Below are 18,076 nucleotides of genomic sequence, written 5' to 3' on the forward strand. Positions count from 1 at the left end.
CATCTGAGTTTGTGTTTCTTTTGTTTATAGAGCAACATTTCACATAACACTAATTTGAGAATTAAATAGAACATCCTCTTATTTACCATTTGTATTGTGATGGAATATTTTTGGCTCTCCTGATTTATTTTTATTGAAGATGTACAAGTGTTTAAAATACAGGACTGCCTGTGTGGATGAGGAATTGGAACCAGTTTAAATTGCAGCATAGGAGGGGTTTAGTTGCCAGGAATAGGCAGTAATGAAACATCTACAAAATAGGGTTACAGGGAAGAACATGATTTTAAATGTTGATGTACAAAGCTTGTACTGGAGAAGAGCCTCGGAAGTGCCACTTCTTGAAAGCAGCTGTGTCCACGCACATGTCTGTAGCGGCTGGTTCCAAGGTGGAATAAAGGAATCGGACACTTGGTATCACCAGACACTGGCCGACCACCCAAACGGTTTAAATATTTATTTTTAATGTGATTGAGACAACAATGTGAAAGTGGGCATGATTTAAAGATGAATATTTATATTGGGTGAGTCAAACAGTATAAAATGTGGGTGGTAAATAGTATGGGGAAAACCTATGCTTATTTTCTCAAGATCTATACTCTGCTGTGAAGGGTAAGGCATCTACAAAGAATGGGTTGAAATGAAATGGCAATCCTCACCAGTTTTGATTAAAGAAAACACCCTTTTTAGGAAGAAAACCATTTATGTACAGTACTTAAGTCTTGCTGAAGTTTGTATCTTAATAGTCCACACTGGGTAATATTTTATGTTAATACCTTTTCACATGCATATAGTGGTCTATGCTAATAATGAGGGATCGCTATATTTAAGCATCCCTGTGAGCTATTTCACCTGCTAACATCTCAACCAATGTTATAACATGTATAGTGTTATGGGAACTTGAAAAGCACCCCTCACTGAGACCCAAGGACTGCCATACTGTGAGTTTGGTTTTTTTTTTTTCCCCAAATTAATTCCTGGTACACAACTTTAATGTGGCAATGCCCTTTCAAACCCTAATATATCTGGTATCATTAAGGCAGTAACTTCATATTTGCAGGGTTATAGGTTTTAAGTTTCTGGGGTAAAGAAAACGACTGTTTCTTGAGATTCTGTTTTGGTGCACCGCTGTATTCCATGGCTATCTCAATTTGAGTGCTGCTGTGCCAGCAAAAACTTTCATTTCCACATTGATTTAACCACTGACTTATATCCATGGTACTCCATACTTACAAGCTGTTCCATTTATATTAATTTTATATCTACATCTAAATGAGTTAGCATGATCTATCATGTTGTAGTTTACACTTTTTAAGAACCAAATGGTCTGTTTCCCCTCTTGTGCTTACTGTATTCTACCAGTAGATGGCACACTACATTGGTTTTCTGTACAGCACTGGTGCATTACTGCTGCTGAGCAGTGGATCCTAGTCTAACGCAATAAACAACAAAACATACAAATCTGCATTATTGCGCAATTAAAATAAAAAGCTTCCACAAACAATACTATTGAATACCATTTAACACAGAGTATTTATTGGTACACTTAAATTCTGAGGAAGTTATACTTCACTGGATAGAGAAGCAACCTGCAGCTCAGTTTCAACATGAATGTGGCAGTGCGACTCGTTCAACACCAGAAGCAGTTTTATTGAAATATGTTTACGTAAAATTAAAGCAAAATGTCCTGTGTTGATGATTATATATGATAAGTGTATTGATTTAGTTATCAAACAAACATATTTTTTTTCCACGCCCCAATTGTAAAACTAAACTATCCGAGAGCATTGAAAATCCGTGTTTTTCCGCAGCAATCGAATTCCTAGCAATTGAATACTGTACCATGACTATTATACCATACGAGTATGGTGTTTTATAATAGAAGTTTGCAACTATTTATATATTTTATTTGGGGCGGGGGGAACCCACCAACCTTTCATTAATTTTAATACGTTTGTTTGTCAAAAGAAGTAACTGCACTCTCCAACACTCATTGAGTAGCTGCTGAGATATCCAGGCACCATCCTGGAAAACACTTGAATTGTTAACCACCTTGAGCTGGGTCCTGACACTTACTTTATGATCCATTTCAAGAAGTACGTTCTCAAACAGAACTGGGTGTGAAAGCAGCAGCAGCAAATCATGCAGCTTGCACTATAGCCAGCAAACTAGGCTGCCATCTGGGGGTTATAAATGGTAGTTTATTTATTTATTTCTTATTCAGGGTGACTTACAATTGTTACAAGATATCACATTATTTTTACATACAATTACTCATTTATACAGTCAGGTTTTTACTGGAGCAATCTAGGTAAAGTACCTTGCCCAAGGGTACAGCAGCAGTGTCCTCCACCTGGGATTGAACCCACAACCCTCTGGTCAAGAGTCCAGAGCCCTAACCACTACTCCACACTGCTGCCCTGTTGTGTAGAATTACCTAATTTCCCATGATTTAGAAGAGATCTAGTCAGTGCATGTAATGATTTTGCCAGAAAAAAACAAGACCACAACGTATTAGTAAATGAAACACAAATCTAATTGGAGATAAGGGGGTCAAAATAAATATTGCGTAATTAAGAACATAAGAAAGTTTACACATAAGAGGAGGCCATTCAGCCCATCTTGCTCGTTTGGTTGTTAGTAGCTTATTGATCCCAGAATCTCATCAAGCAGCTTCTTGAAGGATCCCAGGGTGTCCGCTTCAACAACATTACTGGGGAGTTGGTTCCAAACCCTCACAATTCTCTGTGTAAAAGAGTGCCTCCTATTTTCTGTTCTGAATGCCCCGTTATCTAATCTCCATTTGTGACCCCTGGTCCTTGTTTCTTTTTTCAGGTCAAAAAAGTCCCCTGGGTCGACACTGTCTATAACTTTTAGGATTTTGAATGTTTGAATCAGATGGCCGCGTAGTCTTCTTTGTTCAAGACTGAATAGATTCAATTCTTTTAGCCTGTCTGCATACGACATGCCTTTTAAACCTGGGATAATTCTGGTTGCTCTTCTTTGCACTCTTTCTAGAGCAGCAATATCCTTTTTGTAACAAGGTGACCAGAACTGAACACAATATTCTAGGTGAGGTCTTACTAATGCATTGTAGAGTTTTAACATTACTTCCCTTGATTTAAATTGAACACTTCTCACAATATATCCGAGCATCTTGTTAGCCTTTTTTATAGCTTCCCCACATTGTCTAGATGAAGACATTTCTGAGTCAACATAAACTCCTAGGTCTTTTTCATAGTACCCTTCTTCAATTTCAGTATCTCCCATATGATATTTATAATGCACATTTTTATTGCCCGCATGCAATACTTTACACTTTTCTCTATTAAATGTAATTTGCCATGTGTCTGCCCAATTCTGAATGCTGTCTAGATCATTTTGAATGACCATTGCTGCTGCAACAGTGTTTGCCACTCCTCCTATTTTTGTGTCGTCTGCAAATTTAACGAGTTTGCTTACTCTACCAGAATCTAAATCATTAATGTAGATTAGGAATAGCAGAGGACCTAATACTGAACCCTGTGGTACACCACTGGTTACCTCGCTTCATTTTGGGGTTTCTCCTCTAATCAGTACTTTCTGTTTTCTACATGTTAACCACTCCCTAATCCATGTGCATTCATTTCCTTGAATCCCTACTGCGTTCAGTTTGAGAATTAATCTTTTATGCAGGACTTTGTCAAAAGCTTTCTGGAAATCTAAATAAACCATGTCATATGCTTTGCAATTATCCATTGTCGATGTTGCATCCTGAAAAAAGTCAAGCAGGTTAGTTGGACACGATCTCCCTTTCCTAAAACCATGCTGACTGTCTCCCAGGATATTGTTACCATATAGGTAATTTTCCATTTTGGATCTTATTATAGATTCCATAAGTTTACATATAATATAAGTCAGGCTTATTGGTCTGTAGTTACCTGGTTCGGTTTTGTCTCCCTTTTTGTGGATCGTATTACGCTTGCAATTTTCCAGTCTGTCGGTACAACCCGTGTCAAGAGACTGTTGCATGATCTTGGTTAGCGGTTTGTAAATAACTTCTTTCATTTCTTTGAGTACTATTGGGAGGATGTCATCCGACCCAGGGGATTTGTTTATTTTAAGAGCTCCTAGTCCCTTTAACACTTCTGCCTCTGGCATTACATGTGGTGTATTGTAATGCCAAATCACAGTATGCTTCACATGTAGCACAGTTTTTAATGAATTATCAGCAACAATTTAACTGGGCCATGATGAAAAAGTGGATGACCATGACATACATCAACAGTATGTGCAGAATGGTACAGAATACAAGTTTGCAATGACATGTTTAATCACAGCTTGATAAGTGCTTCTTGATATATCCACGACTGCATTAACACATTGTACAGAATGGTACAGAATACGAGTTTGCTTGATAAGCACTTCTCCCGATATATTCAAACATTGAAGTGTGACGGAGACAGACACATGTATGAACAGACACCTCCTTATATCCCCAGAATCTGATGTCTCAGTAACTTCTGCTTGATAATGTTAATTCCAAATGTCACCTCAAACGAATAAGCAGTTCTCCGGATAGAAGGAAGATGGTGAACTATGATATACATGCAGACGTCCAGCCGCCTCCACTATATCCTCCTCGCAAAGGAAATCTGACCCCAGTGGGGCGTAGAAAAGACTCCAGACAAGAGAACTGCACAAGAACATGTATTTATCCAGTTCTACAACATGAAACTAAAAGTAACAGATCACAACCAAAATGCTTATAATATAAAATTACAAATGAATGTTTAGAGTTATTGAAAGGTGAGGGACGATGGTACTGGCTCACAGGAGCTTCCCCTCACAGCTCTCCTCAATCCTGCCTGCCAGTCAGGCCTGGTCCTCAAGCAGAGGACACTAGCACTGAATGCGTGTTGTTGTGGATTACACTCATATCAGTTGGGATTAAACCAGAATTAAACCCGGCCTCTGGAAGTGAAAGGCATAAAAAGAGAGTGAACTATCCTAGTCTGACAGCTGGGACAGTTTCTGCAGCGAAAGGAACTTTAGAAGCCCACGATGACCACTGTCTTTGCCCTGTAGCAGCACTTCGGAGAGCGTGACACCGACAGGAAGGCTAGCAGTCAGGAGCAGGAGGAGGACAGGGCTGGGAGACAGGGGGAGTGTGCAGGCCCTGTGCAGCTGAACTCAGGATCTGCAGAGTGGGGAGCAGGCCAGCAACAAGCTGGTTCAGACTGGTGCTGATCTCACCCAGCCGCTGCTCTAGAGCCTCGTGGCGCTCCACCATGTGACTCTGCTTCTCTGCCAGGCTCTGGAGAACCCCCAACTGCTGTGCCTGCTGCTCCTTCATCGAGGCCAGGATCCTGACGATGCTGGCTTGCCCGGAGTTCCCATCCCTCTGTGCGGCAAGCAGCTGGACCAGGAGCTCGGAGGGGTCTGCTGCTAGCTGCCCTGGGAGGCAGGCTGGTCTTGCGGGTGAAGGGGGAGGGGAGGGGCTGGTGGTGAGGAAGTGTAATGCCTCCACTCTGAGACAGTTCTGTATCCGTGGCATGTCTCTGTGAGTGTGTGGAGGGCTGGGGGCTGGGGAGGGAGTCTGGGCAGGAGGGGCTGGTGGAGACAGTGATGCTGTCTGTTCCTCCTTCACTGACAGCACCTCACAGCTCAACACCTGTGCTGTTCGACTGGCTGCAAAAAATACAGAAGGAAGACAAATTATAAAAAAAGAAAAGAAGAACCAGATTCTCTGTTATGAGCAAGCTAGTGTATCCAGATCAGAACCATAATCTCTGTTATGAGCAAGCTAGTGTATCCAGATCATGCTCCCTCTTAAAGCAATGTTTGTGCTCTGACCAAAATCAAGTACAGAAACAAGTATTGTTGCGGCACAATCTTCTTACACACTGTGGTCCTCATAAGAGAAATGATTTTTCTCCTGACAAACGATCCTGAGTAAAAGTTGGAAAATGTACACTGACTGCAGCAAAGGTAAGTAACACTGCTGGAGTTATGTAACACTAATTCAGCCATTTCAGTTAATAATAACACATGCATAGTACTTCATTTTTTATTGATAGTTAATTGCTTAAAATTGTGGTGATAGCTAAATGAGGGTTGTCCACTCAGCAGAATCTGGTATGTGATTTTTTCAAGGAGAAGATTGCTCCCTTTTTTAGACTGCTTAATTCTCTTAATCTATCACAGATTTTAAAAAAAAGTTATGCTGATTGTCTAGATCTGTTCAAAAACAAAGAATAAAGCCATTCCAGTGTTTGCAATGGCTGTGGCAGTACCTAAGATTTCCTCCTCTATTCCAGCTTGGCTCACTGCCCTGACCCCACCCCCCACCCCCATCACTTACATGCTGTGAGCTGTGGCTCTGCAGTGTCCACCCCTACGATGCCCTGCATGGCGACAGCGTCCAGTGTTGTCAGGATGCACTGCTCCTCCTCTGTCAGTGGAGACCTGGGGGGCAGCTCCCCCTCTGTCATCACCCTGGCACACCTCAGAGCCGCCGTCTTCGTCCGAACTGCCCGACGCAGGTCATAAAACCTCTTCTGGATGTCTGCTGCTCTTCTGCGATGGTACCCCAGAGCGGACACTTTCTGAGCAATGCGCTCCCATCTTCGTTTTCTCTGGGAAGGTTTCAGTACCAAATTGCCCAGCAGCTCTTTCTTATTGTTCACAACCTCCTTGACAAGGAGGCGGTTTTCTTTATGGTTGAATCGGGGAGCCCTCTGTCTCGGCTTCCCCCGCTTCGTGACTTGACTAACGGGTTTGACCGACAACGATTGTGCCTCTATAACCTGGACCAGGAGCTCGGAGGGGTCTGCTGCTAGCTGCCCTGGGGGGCAGGCTGGTCTTGCAGGTGAAGGGGGAGGTGAGGGGCTGGTGGTGAGGAAGTGTAATGCCTCCACTCTGGGACAGTTCTGTATCCGTGGCATGTCTCTGTGAGTGTGTGGAGGGCTGGGGGCTGGGGAGGGAGTCTGGGTAGGAGAGGCTGGTGGAGACAGTGATGCTGTCTGTTCCTCCTTCACTGGCAGCACCTCACAGCTCAACACATGTGCTGTTCGACTGGCTGCAAAAAATACAGAAACCTGGATATATTGATCTGAATGCAGACCATAACAATTGTGATGGTCTCTTATATTCTGTTGGTCCTCATATTTGTATTTGAATATTTATAAGATATCAGTTAAAGTTCTTGTAAAAACATGCAAGCACACTGGGATGCCTGAAAACATGAAGAGTTTCAAACAAACTGCATTTCCTTCTCATCGGCTGGTTACACAACCCCCAATTAACACTAACCTTGAGCTACCTTAACTAGGTACGCACCATTTATTACATTCTACCCTTGTTAAAGGTTTTATGAGATTTTTTACAAATATTGAAGTGCTTTATTGTATATGATGTCTGAATCTGTTCAAAAATTATTCTTAAATTATTAGCTGTGGTAATCTGCAGTGTCTGTTCCAACAAGCCCCTGCCCTGTACTCACCTGTGAGGAGGTGTGGGTCTGCAGTGTCTATCCTGCGCCCCTGGCCTGTACTCACCTGTGAGGAGGTGTGGGTCTGCAGTGTCTATCCTGATGAGCCCCTGGCGTGTACTCACCTGTGAGGAGGTGTGAGTCTGCAGTGTCTATCCTGAAGAGCCCCTGGCCTGTACTCACCTGTGAGGAGGTGTGGGTCTGCAGTGTCTATCCTGATGAGCCCCTGGCGTGTACTCACCTGTGAGGAGGTGTGAGTCTGCAGTGTCTATCCTGATGAGCCCCTGGCCTGTACTCACCTGTGAGGAGGTGTGGGTCTGCAGTGTCTATCCTGATGAGCCCCTGGCGTGTACTCACCTGTGAGGAGGTGTGGGTCTGCAGTGTCTATCCTGATGAGCCCCTGGCGTGTACTCACCTGTGAGGAGGTGTGGGTCTGCAGTGTCTATCCTGCGACCCTGCCCTGTACTCACCTGTGAGGAGGTGTGGCTCTGCAGTGTCTATCCAGAGCCCCTGCCCTGTACTCACCTGTGAGGAGGTGTGGGTCTGCAGTGTCTTTTCCGATGAGCCCCTGCCCTGTACTCACCTGTGAGGTGTGGGTCTGCAGTGTCTATCACAATGGCACGCACTTGCAGATTCTTCCTGAGCAACATCCGAAGAATCCGACCCTTCCTCACCAACTATGCTACCCAGCTCCTGGTCCAGGCCCTGGTACTCTCCCGTCTAGACTACTGCAACTCCCTCCTGGCTGGCCTCCCTGCGTCCGCCACCCGTCCGCTCCAGCTCATCCAGAACTCTGCTGCTCGCCTGGTGTTCTCTCTACCTCGCTTCGCCCACGCTACTCCACTACTCCGCTCGCTCCACTGGCTCCCGATCACCGCTCGCATCCAGTTCAAGACTCTTGTACTAGCCTACAGATGCCTTGATCAGACTGCACCCAGCTACCTCCAGACCCTCATCTCTCCCTACACCCCCACTCGACCTCTCCGCTCCGCCTGCACTAGAAGACTGGCTCTACCTCCGCTACGCTCCCCTGCCTCCCGAGCCCGCTCCTTCTCCACCCTTGCTCCGCAGTGGTGGAACGACCTTCCTACAGATGTCAGGACTGCCCAGTCCCTGACCACATTCCGGCGCCTCCTTAAGACTCACCTCTTCAAACAGCACCTGTAGAACTCCTCTGTTGTATCCTGGGACACTATCACCCTTCATTTAAATATGCTTTATTCTGCTCTTATCTGCCCCCTATTTTACTGCATTTAATCCTGTACCTCAGAATATTGTAATCTGCCAAGTGTTTAATCTGTAGTATTTTGTACTTAATCATATCCTGATGTAACTATCACTATTTAATCATATCCTGATGTAACTTTCACTATTATCTGCTGTATTATTGAATTGTGGTTTGTCACACTTGAGAATTATTGTATTTCTTGTTCTTATTGTATGACTTATATTGTAACACTTGAATGTATTTGTATTTGCTTGCGATTGTAAGTCGCCCTGGATAAGGGCGTCTGCTAAGAAATAAATAATAATAATAATAATAATAATAATAATGAGCCCCTGCTCTGTACTCACCTGTGAGGAGGTGTGGCTCTGCAGTGTCTATCCTGCGCCCCTGCCCTGTACTCACCTGTGAGAAAGTGTGGCTCTGCAGTGTCTATCCAGAGCCCGTGCCCTCTATTCACCTGTGAGGAGGTGTGGGTCTGCAGTGTCTATCCTGCGCCCCTGCCCTGTACTCACCTGTGAGGAGGTGTGGGTCTGCAGTGTCTATCCTGCGCCCCTGCCCTGTACTCACCTGTGAGGAGGTGTGGCTCTGCAGTGTCTATCCTGCGCCCCTGCCCTGTACTCACCTGTGAGGAGGTGTGGCTCTGCAGTGTCTAGCCAGAGCCCCTGCCCTCTATTCACCTATGAGGAGGTGTGGGTCTGCAGTGTATATCCTGCGCCCTTGCCCTGTACTCACCTGTGAGGAGGTGTGGGTCTGCAGTGTCTATACCGATGAGCCCCTGTAACACACGCGGCTCCACCTGGGTGAATGGGGTCCTGGGTGGCTGCTCCCTCCCTGTAAGGAATGAAACCCATGTATGCTGCACTCACATAATAAACTGTTCAGGTGAACTATCTTGCAAGGAAGTGTCTTAAACAGTAGAAATGAAGTTTCAGGTATTAAGGCCCTCTATTTTTATGGTACAGTCAGAGTGAGAACCTGCTAACTCTATTGAATCACAGACCGTCAAACTTCAAATGAGATTCTCTCATCTTCAAAACAGTGCTTACCGGCACTTGCACTAAAAGCGCATCTAGCCCTGGGGTTCAATTTGAATGATGGCACCACTAGCCTTACAGCAGCTTGGGAAGAGTGCCAGATAACAAAACAAACACCAGTGTTTGTGTTATAAGAGAGCAGAGCTGTAAATAAAGTGTAATCCTTGGGTAAGCGGTTTCTTTTTTCTTTTTTTCATTTATACCACGCCAAGGTAAGCCACTGCTGGAACTGAATGGAGGATTTTCCAGGGAATCGCACTGGATTGCATCAGCCTGTTTTTGGGGTTCCCCCGGCCGGGATAACCCCAAAGAGGTGGTGATGTAATCCAGGGGATTCCCCCATGCTGTAAATGTGGAACTTTACAACCTCACCACAACTAATGAAACATGTTCAGGGTCTTACCTGGAAATAATTCACACTACTATTCTATAGGGGCCTAGCTGAGACTGCGGCTGGTTAACTGGTCAGCAGTAGTTGAAAAAATAAAAAAGTGCATAACAAGTGTATATAGTTAGGGCTTCAGTGTAAAGGACAAATGACTATTAGATGGGAATTTTGACACATGACAGCCAAATATGAAATTTGTACTTTGAAAGTGATTTTATCTTTATTGAAACGATCACAGGCTCTGTTTGCAGGAATTAACTTGTCTACTGCCACATTCTTACAGTATTTCCATGTGTATCAAGCCCAGTTTTCACAATGTTGTTTAAATATGGACACTGCATTTGATACACATGGGAAAAATAAGAATCAAGCAGGAGACAAGTTCTCCAATATGGCAGTTCCATTAACCATGAACCAACTTCCATAGTAAGTATTTCATTGTCACTGTAGGCAGAGTTCCCATCTTCTCGACTCTTTCTGTGGTAAGTAGGACTGCTGTGTTTACATGCTGTGAGCTGTGGCTCTGCAGTGTCCACCCCTACGATGCCCTGCATGGTGACAGAGTCCAGTGTTGTCAGGATGCACTGCTCCTCCTCTGTCAGTGGAGACCTGGGGGGCAGCTCCCCCTCTGTCATCACCCTGGCACACCTCAGAGTCGCCATCTTCGTCCGAATTTCCCTCCGCAGGTCATAAAACCTCTTCTGGACGTCTCCAGCTGTTCTGCGATGGTACCCCAGAGCGGACACTTTCTGGGCAATGCACTCCCATTTTCTTTTCTTCTGGGACGGTTTCAGTAAGAAATTGCCCAGCAGCTCTTTTCTATTTGTCATCACCTCCTGCACCAGGAGGCGCTTTTCCTCCCAGTTGAAGCTAGGAGCCCTCTGCCTGGGTTGGCCCCGCTGTGTGACCCCCCCTGCCCTCCTCGGGACTCTGGATAGCCGGGTTGTGGGGTAGCCTGGGGTGTGTTGTCTGATGGGCTGTTGTGTTGTCGGAGGTCCATCTTCCTGCATGAAAAAATGGATTTCCATTAGTTTTAAAACTTCTCTGCACTAATTTGTCTTTGACTGAAGTATTGAGTCACGCATGGTTAGACTTGTTCATGATGCCCATTGTAAATGCCTGTGCGCTACACAAGAAGCATCCAGCTTAGATATCCGACACCCAAACCTTGTGGAGGTCTTGTGGCATCAGGGAAAGCTGTGCACTATAATGGGGATTGTACTAGCTCACCATTGTTAGAATCTGCCCAACTTTTGGATATATTTTATCACAAAACCAGACCCATATCTTGTGCCAAACTGTACTGTACAGAGAAATGTTTTCATATACTGAGCATCAAAAGAAACGTATCACTTATATTTGAGCATCAAAAGAAACGTATCACTTATATTTGAGCATCAAAAGAAACGTATCACTTATATTTGAGCATCAAAAGAAACTTATCACTTACATTTGGATAAAATTCACTAGATGTGATCGAAAAATGACAAACTCTATTTTAGAGCAGGTGCAGTGACTTTGTGCTGATTAACAACTGGCATCACAAAGATGCTGCAAAATGATCTGTCGATCTTGGGCAGGTGTTGTGACTCTTGGTCTCCCAGTTCGTGGCCTGTCATTGACAGTGTGTGTCTGGTTATACTGGCTTGCCAGGTTTGAAATTGCTGGCTGTGAGCACCCAAGATGGCGAGCCACAGCATGCTGCCCTAATGTTATATTACATATGACGTAACTACTGCTTGGAACTTTTTGTCTAAACAAAATCTCCACAATGCACAAACAGCATCCCCAAATCACTTTCAGCCAAAAGACTAAAATAGTTTATGTTCCACATCGAACAAGCTGAACGTGTCAGTCCTCCTGCCTCACAAAATTCCATCAACTTTGAATATTACAAACAGATGGTCAAAATTCAGTATTTAAAAAAGACATGCTTTTGGGATATTAATTTGTTAAGTTTGTTAATAGAATGATGTTTTTCCTTATGAGTTGTAAGGAATGCATTTGTACTGTGGTCTAGGTTGACACACCTTTTTTTTTTTTTTTAGACACGTTTTTGTACTAACTTTTGTACTAATATTACAATTGATGCCTAAGATTAATACGTTTTGTGACTAATTTGAAGCTATTAATATGTTTCAATATTAACTAAATCTGCAGATAACACACAAGACATCCATCGTCATGGTCCAATATGTCTATGAGGTCTACTGCCATGCCAGTGTGTTGGGGGGGTTGTGTACATCTGGGCTCTGCTTATGCAGGTCTAATAGAAGACAGATGCATAATAGTGGCACCAACATCACACTGTACCTCTATGAATTCCACTGCTATGATCAGTGTCTAGTGTGGCATCCACATGTTAATATGCATCAGTTTGTTGGGCAGGGGGGGTGGGTAACTGCATGCAAGGCAACATGAGGGGAAGTGTGTATGTATGGTAAATCGTGAGAAGGACTACCAATGGTGCTGTAATATGAATCTATGTCCTAGCATAACTACCTGTAGTATGGAACTGCAGATGTTCAATGGCATAATCCAGTCTTTTACAATGGAGGAGGTGATGTGCCGGTATTAGCATTCACAGTAACATGGTGTGGCAAAGTGGTTTGCAGTGCGCAGGTGTAGAGGTGATGCAGTGTTCAAAAGAATGACAAACAACAAAGTTACTGGTGAAATGATGGTTTTAATTGTAATCCAAAGTCACTTGACAACAGTAAATAATAATGAGAACTGGCAATACACAACGATGTGTATTGCTTAGTTAAATACACAGGGTTCAGTCCCAAAACAATAAACACAGTTTTAAACACACACAAGACACACACATGATCACAAGTCCAGAGTGAGTGCTAAACAGCGAGGGGTAAAATACAATTTATTCATGTACAGCTGTGAAGTGTTGTCCGGGTTTGGTGCTGGCCTTAAGCGACAGCTCCGGATCGTGTTAGCCGTCTAACAAGAACAAACAAGCATTATTTCGCGGTTCGCTCTTAACCATAACAAAAGGAACAGATCACCTAGCCACTTCCCCTTTTGAACCGCCAGTCACGCCCCCTTGGTTAGCGAGTGCAACCGTTTCTCCTCCAATCCGGGGTTGCCACATGGCTTGCCTTCTGGGGCGATGACTTGGTGTACCGTAGCTCCGCCCCCTTTCTAGATGGCCAACTTGAACCTAACCCTTGAAATGAACTGTCCGATTATCCAGTCCGGGGCACTCTGTTCCCTTTACACCGCGCTCTCACAGGTCGAGAGGAAGATTTATAACCAAGATTCATTCTTTCTCTGTCACACATGGATAGGAGGAATGGGAGCACTTTAAGAACAGGACACCCATGCAACAGATGTATGACAATGATATTGTCACCTGCAAAAATGGAAGCGTTTGAGGTACACAGTTATGAAACTGTGTTTACATGGGCGAGTGGAATGTGCTGTGTCATGTCAGTTTGAGAGGGCAGCACCAACCACACTAATCAACTAAGAGTTTTTCAGTGTCATACTGGATGAGCAACAGAATACAGTTTAACCGTCACAGTTGGGCTGTATACGTTGTGATGGAATACCAGTATGTTCTGTATTCTCCAGTGTTTTAGGACTATGTTGGCAGATAGCACACACATGCTTTCTGTAAATATCCATCCTTATGCAGTGCAGATGGATGTCTCTTGTATGTTGTATGTTGTTCGTCTTAACGGATGATGGCTGCCTGTGGTTGCTTGTGTTGCCTTACCTCTTCCACTGCTTGTAAGGGGGAGGGAGGGAATGCAAAGTGAGGGTTAAAAACACTAACATCACATTGCCCTACTTTTGTTGTTTTAATAGCAACCCTAACTGATGCATAAAGTAACTTTTTTGCAAAGAATATATATATAATCATACTGTATGTTGGGATCTTTCAAAGGTGGTGATCTATCTCAAGTCACACCGGGCCTTAGAAAGGGCATACACTACTGTACCCCATAGCCAAAGGCCTCTCTGTGGCATAGCTGAGGTTAAGTCTCTTTAGCGGGCTCCAGAAAGTATCCCGCTGGAATGTGGTGCTTCCTTTTCCCCTGGTAACAGCTTCCAGGACCACGTTCCACAAACCCCCTCCATGCGTAACTACACACTCTTACACGTGAAGCTCTTTTAGTGTTATTTTATCTGTCTGCTTGTGGAACACCACCCAGCAGACCTGGGAAGATATATTAGAAAGAGTAGTTAAATATATTTAAATACTTCAAATAAATGTACATGTGACTTGGAATATTGAAATGTTTTTAGAAATATATTTGAATTGATTGTAAATATTTAAACCATCATCCATTAAAATTTGAACTATATTTCAAGTTTAGCCTTGATTTACAAATATGTTTATAAATATTGTAAAACAACAACACATACTGTAGTGTATTTCAACATTTATTTATACATGCACATATACAGGTAGATGACAGTTCTAGAATTCACAAAACACCATAACATGACACATTATTACTAGCATTACAGTGACACAATTCATCAATCCCTAGCATGTGTAGTGACCCATATTTCCCCACCATGAGAAATCACATTATGAACAAATCAATACAGTCCCATCCAAGTAAGTCAATATGATTGTCCATTGCCTTTACTGCACATGGCGATTGCACTTGATGAACATTAGTGTTTCGAACCTGGAGTCGCTCATTGAACACCGATCTGGCCTAAAGGTCCTGCCAGCAATACTGAACACTCTCTCGACTGCAGCCGAGGTGGCTGGCACATTGAGGTACCTGGCAGCTAGCTTTGCCAATGCAGGAAACTGGGGCTCGTGGCTCTTCCAGAAGGCAAGGGGGTCGGACGCTTCTGGGAGACAGGGGGCAGACAGGTAGTCTGTTACCTCTGTGGAAGCAGCAGCGGATAGTATGGGAGCCGACATAAAAGAGAACAATTTGCTTCTCTTTGGAGGTGGATCCTGGGCATTGGCAGGTTGGGAAGATTGTGGAGCAAACCTGGCACACTCCTGCTGGAGAAGAGCTGTGGCTGTCAGTAGCTGCTCTGGGCACCACGCAGCCTTAAAGCGGGGGTCCAGTAGAGCTGCCAGCTTGTAGAGAGGCATCTGTTCATAAGGGGAGAGCCGCTTCTCCAGGGATGCCTTGAGGGCACTCACCAGCTGGGCATTGTACTTTGCATTAAAGTTGCTCAGGAAGGTCCTTAGTCCAATGATGCTGGGAATGACATAGCTGGCAGAAACAATGTTGGAACCCTGGGTGAGAAGAGTGGCATCCTCAAACGGTTCCAGAATAGCCACAAGTTCATCAAGGCATTGGATGTCTGCTGGGGTCAGCTGTACTGGTGCATTGATCTGCTTGAGTTTATCTTGGTCAGCCCTCAAAATGGATCGCATCATCTTGAGATCGGAGTTCCAGCGTACAGCAGTTGCAGGCTGAAGCTTTCTTTCTCCATCCAGAATGTCAGCTGCAATGGTTGATTTGTGGGTGTGGGATAGAAGAGAACCAGCTTTGGCAAGGGCTTTCCGGGATGCTTGGCACTTGGACAGGCCATCACTCACAACATGCTGTGTGACATGAGCAAAGCAGCCTTCACGATGAGGGAGTACATCAAGGGATTCCACAACGTTAACTCTCTCCAGCACAGTATCCTCATCCCCACTGTCAGTGTCACTATCACACCGACCCACCTCCTCAAATCCAGGCAGTCGAAATGCTTTTTTCATATTACTGGCATTGTCAGTGATAACATTGGTAATTTTCCCTTTAATCCCAAATTGGTTTATAGTCTGTTCAAACACAACACCGATGTTGTCTCCTGTGTGACGCCCCTTAAACCTCTTGGAGGCCAGCAGGACATCATAGAGCTTCCAGTCAAAGATGAAATGGCCTGTGATGCCCAGGAAAGATTTCATCTGTCGTGATGACCACACATCAACAGTGACACAAACGCTGGGTGCAGAGCGTAGCAGGGTGACAAGGTGACTGTGGATACTGCTGTGCTTGGCAGGAAGACACACTCTTGACAGGGTTTTGCTGCAGGGAACATTGTAGCTTGGATCCAGTGCCTCAACGAATATGCGGAAGCTGGGATGATCAACATGGGACAGTGGAGTAATGGTGTCAGCTATATAGTCTGCCAAGGCATTGGTGGCTCTCAGCTGACGAGGATGAGTAGAACTGTACTTCTTTGAAGTAGCAGTGGAAATGCTGGAGAGCAGAGCATGCGAGGAGGAAGACTGGGGTAGATCACCATCAGGCTTGTCAGTGGAGACGTCAGGATGATTCCTCTGAAATATTTGAAGACAACATTGAAGATACTGCTTACAATGTTATATAACATAGTGATATCTGTATTTGTAAATCAACCTTTGAATGTTTGCATCCATCACCCCCTCTGATCTTTGTATATAGTGTTGGAATGTTCTAATAAAAGGGTAACATGATTCAGTTAAAAACGTTGCTAATAAAGGCACTTGCCACTCCGTATCCATGTCCATAGTAATATCCCGTGCAGTGTTTTCACGCATGCTGGGGATCAAAGCATGAAATAAAAACAAACTGCACGGGATATTACTATTACACTGGACATGGATATTGACATTACTATGGTCATGGATACTGAGTGGGAAGTGCCTTTAATAGCAACTTCTGGAAAGGATACAAGTTACCCTTTTACAATGCCATATCACTTTGTCTTTTAGATGTTGAATGTATTTGCTGAGAGCCGGGATTAGAGAAGTTAATTGGAAACCCAAATAGTTTGTTCTACAAGAAAGACTTGCGTTGCCTGCAAGCTGAGCAGGTGTTTCAAGTTGCTGAGCGAGTGTAGCATGCCGTCTCCTGCACAGAGTGGCACAGCTGAGGTGGAGCTGCAGAAGGGCGCCCCTCTGAAGATAATCCTGGACGACGCCTTCAATGAAAATGGCAGGTCTGTGTATTTGAACATTACTTTACAGAATCGTTGTTAACATCACCATTCTCCAAAAAAAATAAAATAATAAAATATAATATAATATAATAATAATATTAGACAGGAGACGTGTTCTATATTTAACATTGACCTTCGTGGAGGCATGGTCTGAAGAGGACATAAGAGCTGCTTGAAGTTCTCAAAAAGTCAATTTCTCAAATAAATTAGAGTTCCCCTCAACTGTTAATCCTTTTATCTTCCAGATATAAAGAAGTAGTAAAACAACACCCAGGTAGTCCACAGACCACCAGTCTCTCCGAAAGCAAATCTAGCAGGGGCGTAAACAAGTTAAACTTGTCTTAAGTGAGGTTATAAAAATTAGAATGACTTTTGAAATTGAAATTACTTTTCAAAAAGTTTTCTAAAAACTACCAGAATTCTTGTGCGCATGTAACCATGGTGTTGTTTCTTGTTGAAATGGGGTAGTAGCTGCATTTCAGAAATTGAGCTGACGAAATGAATGGGAAGCCTAGCGGGCTCCGGTTCTAGTTCTGTTTTTGTGGTTTTGGATTTCCTCCTGTACAATTGATTAACCCAGAGAAACAGAAAGATTGTGCAGAAGCTTTGAAAAGGGAGAGAGGAGGGTCGCCGTTTCATTCTTTATGCCATGCATAAATTAAGGGCATAAATTAAATTAAATATAAAATACAAAATAGGCTGTTGTGTTGTGAAAAACAAGAGCCTTTCAGATTGGCCCTTTGGGTGAAATACTGGATAATATTTGTTAAATTACCAGAAATTGTGTATTTTGCTTTTTATTTTTCTAAATACTTAGTCCTTAAACTGTTACCTTGAATTGTGGTTTAATAAGCATAGGGTGCTGTAACAGGGCGAGGTGCCCTGTACATTGTTTTGTTTATTTATTTTTAGATCGGGGTCTCCCCCTCCACCCCTGTGCAGTGTGTTTTTGTATTTGTTATTGTTTTGTTTATGTATTTGTGACGGCGAGGCGCTGCAGGTTTTGTTTTTGTATTTATTATTATTATTATTATTATTATTATTATGTATAG

At 43.7% G+C, this 18,076-nt stretch overlaps 1 protein-coding gene across 4 annotated transcripts in view; it reads right to left on the bottom strand.

Moving 5' to 3' along the window:
- Positions 1-1,427: 1,427 nt before the first annotated feature.
- The window catches only part of LOC117429239 (E3 SUMO-protein ligase ZBED1-like), a 45,282-nt gene continuing 28,633 nt past the window's right edge, over positions 1,428-18,076 (bottom strand). For 3 of the 4 annotated variants that reach the window (XM_058998412.1, XM_058998413.1, XM_034048524.3), the window contains exons 5-8: positions 10,624-11,122; positions 9,429-9,527; positions 6,341-7,057; positions 1,428-5,667 (exon numbers count right to left, since the gene is read on the bottom strand). In XM_058998412.1, coding sequence (XP_058854395.1) covers positions 5,099-5,667; positions 6,341-7,057; positions 9,429-9,527; positions 10,624-11,122 — 1,884 coding nt within the window. In that variant the 3' untranslated portion in view covers positions 1,428-5,098. Of the gene's footprint in view, positions 5,668-6,340; positions 7,058-9,428; positions 9,528-10,623; positions 11,123-14,506; positions 16,384-18,076 lie in introns of those variants that run through there. The other variant, XM_034048527.3, reaches the window with a different exon arrangement.

Source organism: Acipenser ruthenus, chromosome 24, assembly GCF_902713425.1.
Source record: "Acipenser ruthenus chromosome 24, fAciRut3.2 maternal haplotype, whole genome shotgun sequence".
Classification (NCBI taxonomy): domain Eukaryota; kingdom Metazoa; phylum Chordata; class Actinopteri; order Acipenseriformes; family Acipenseridae; genus Acipenser; species Acipenser ruthenus.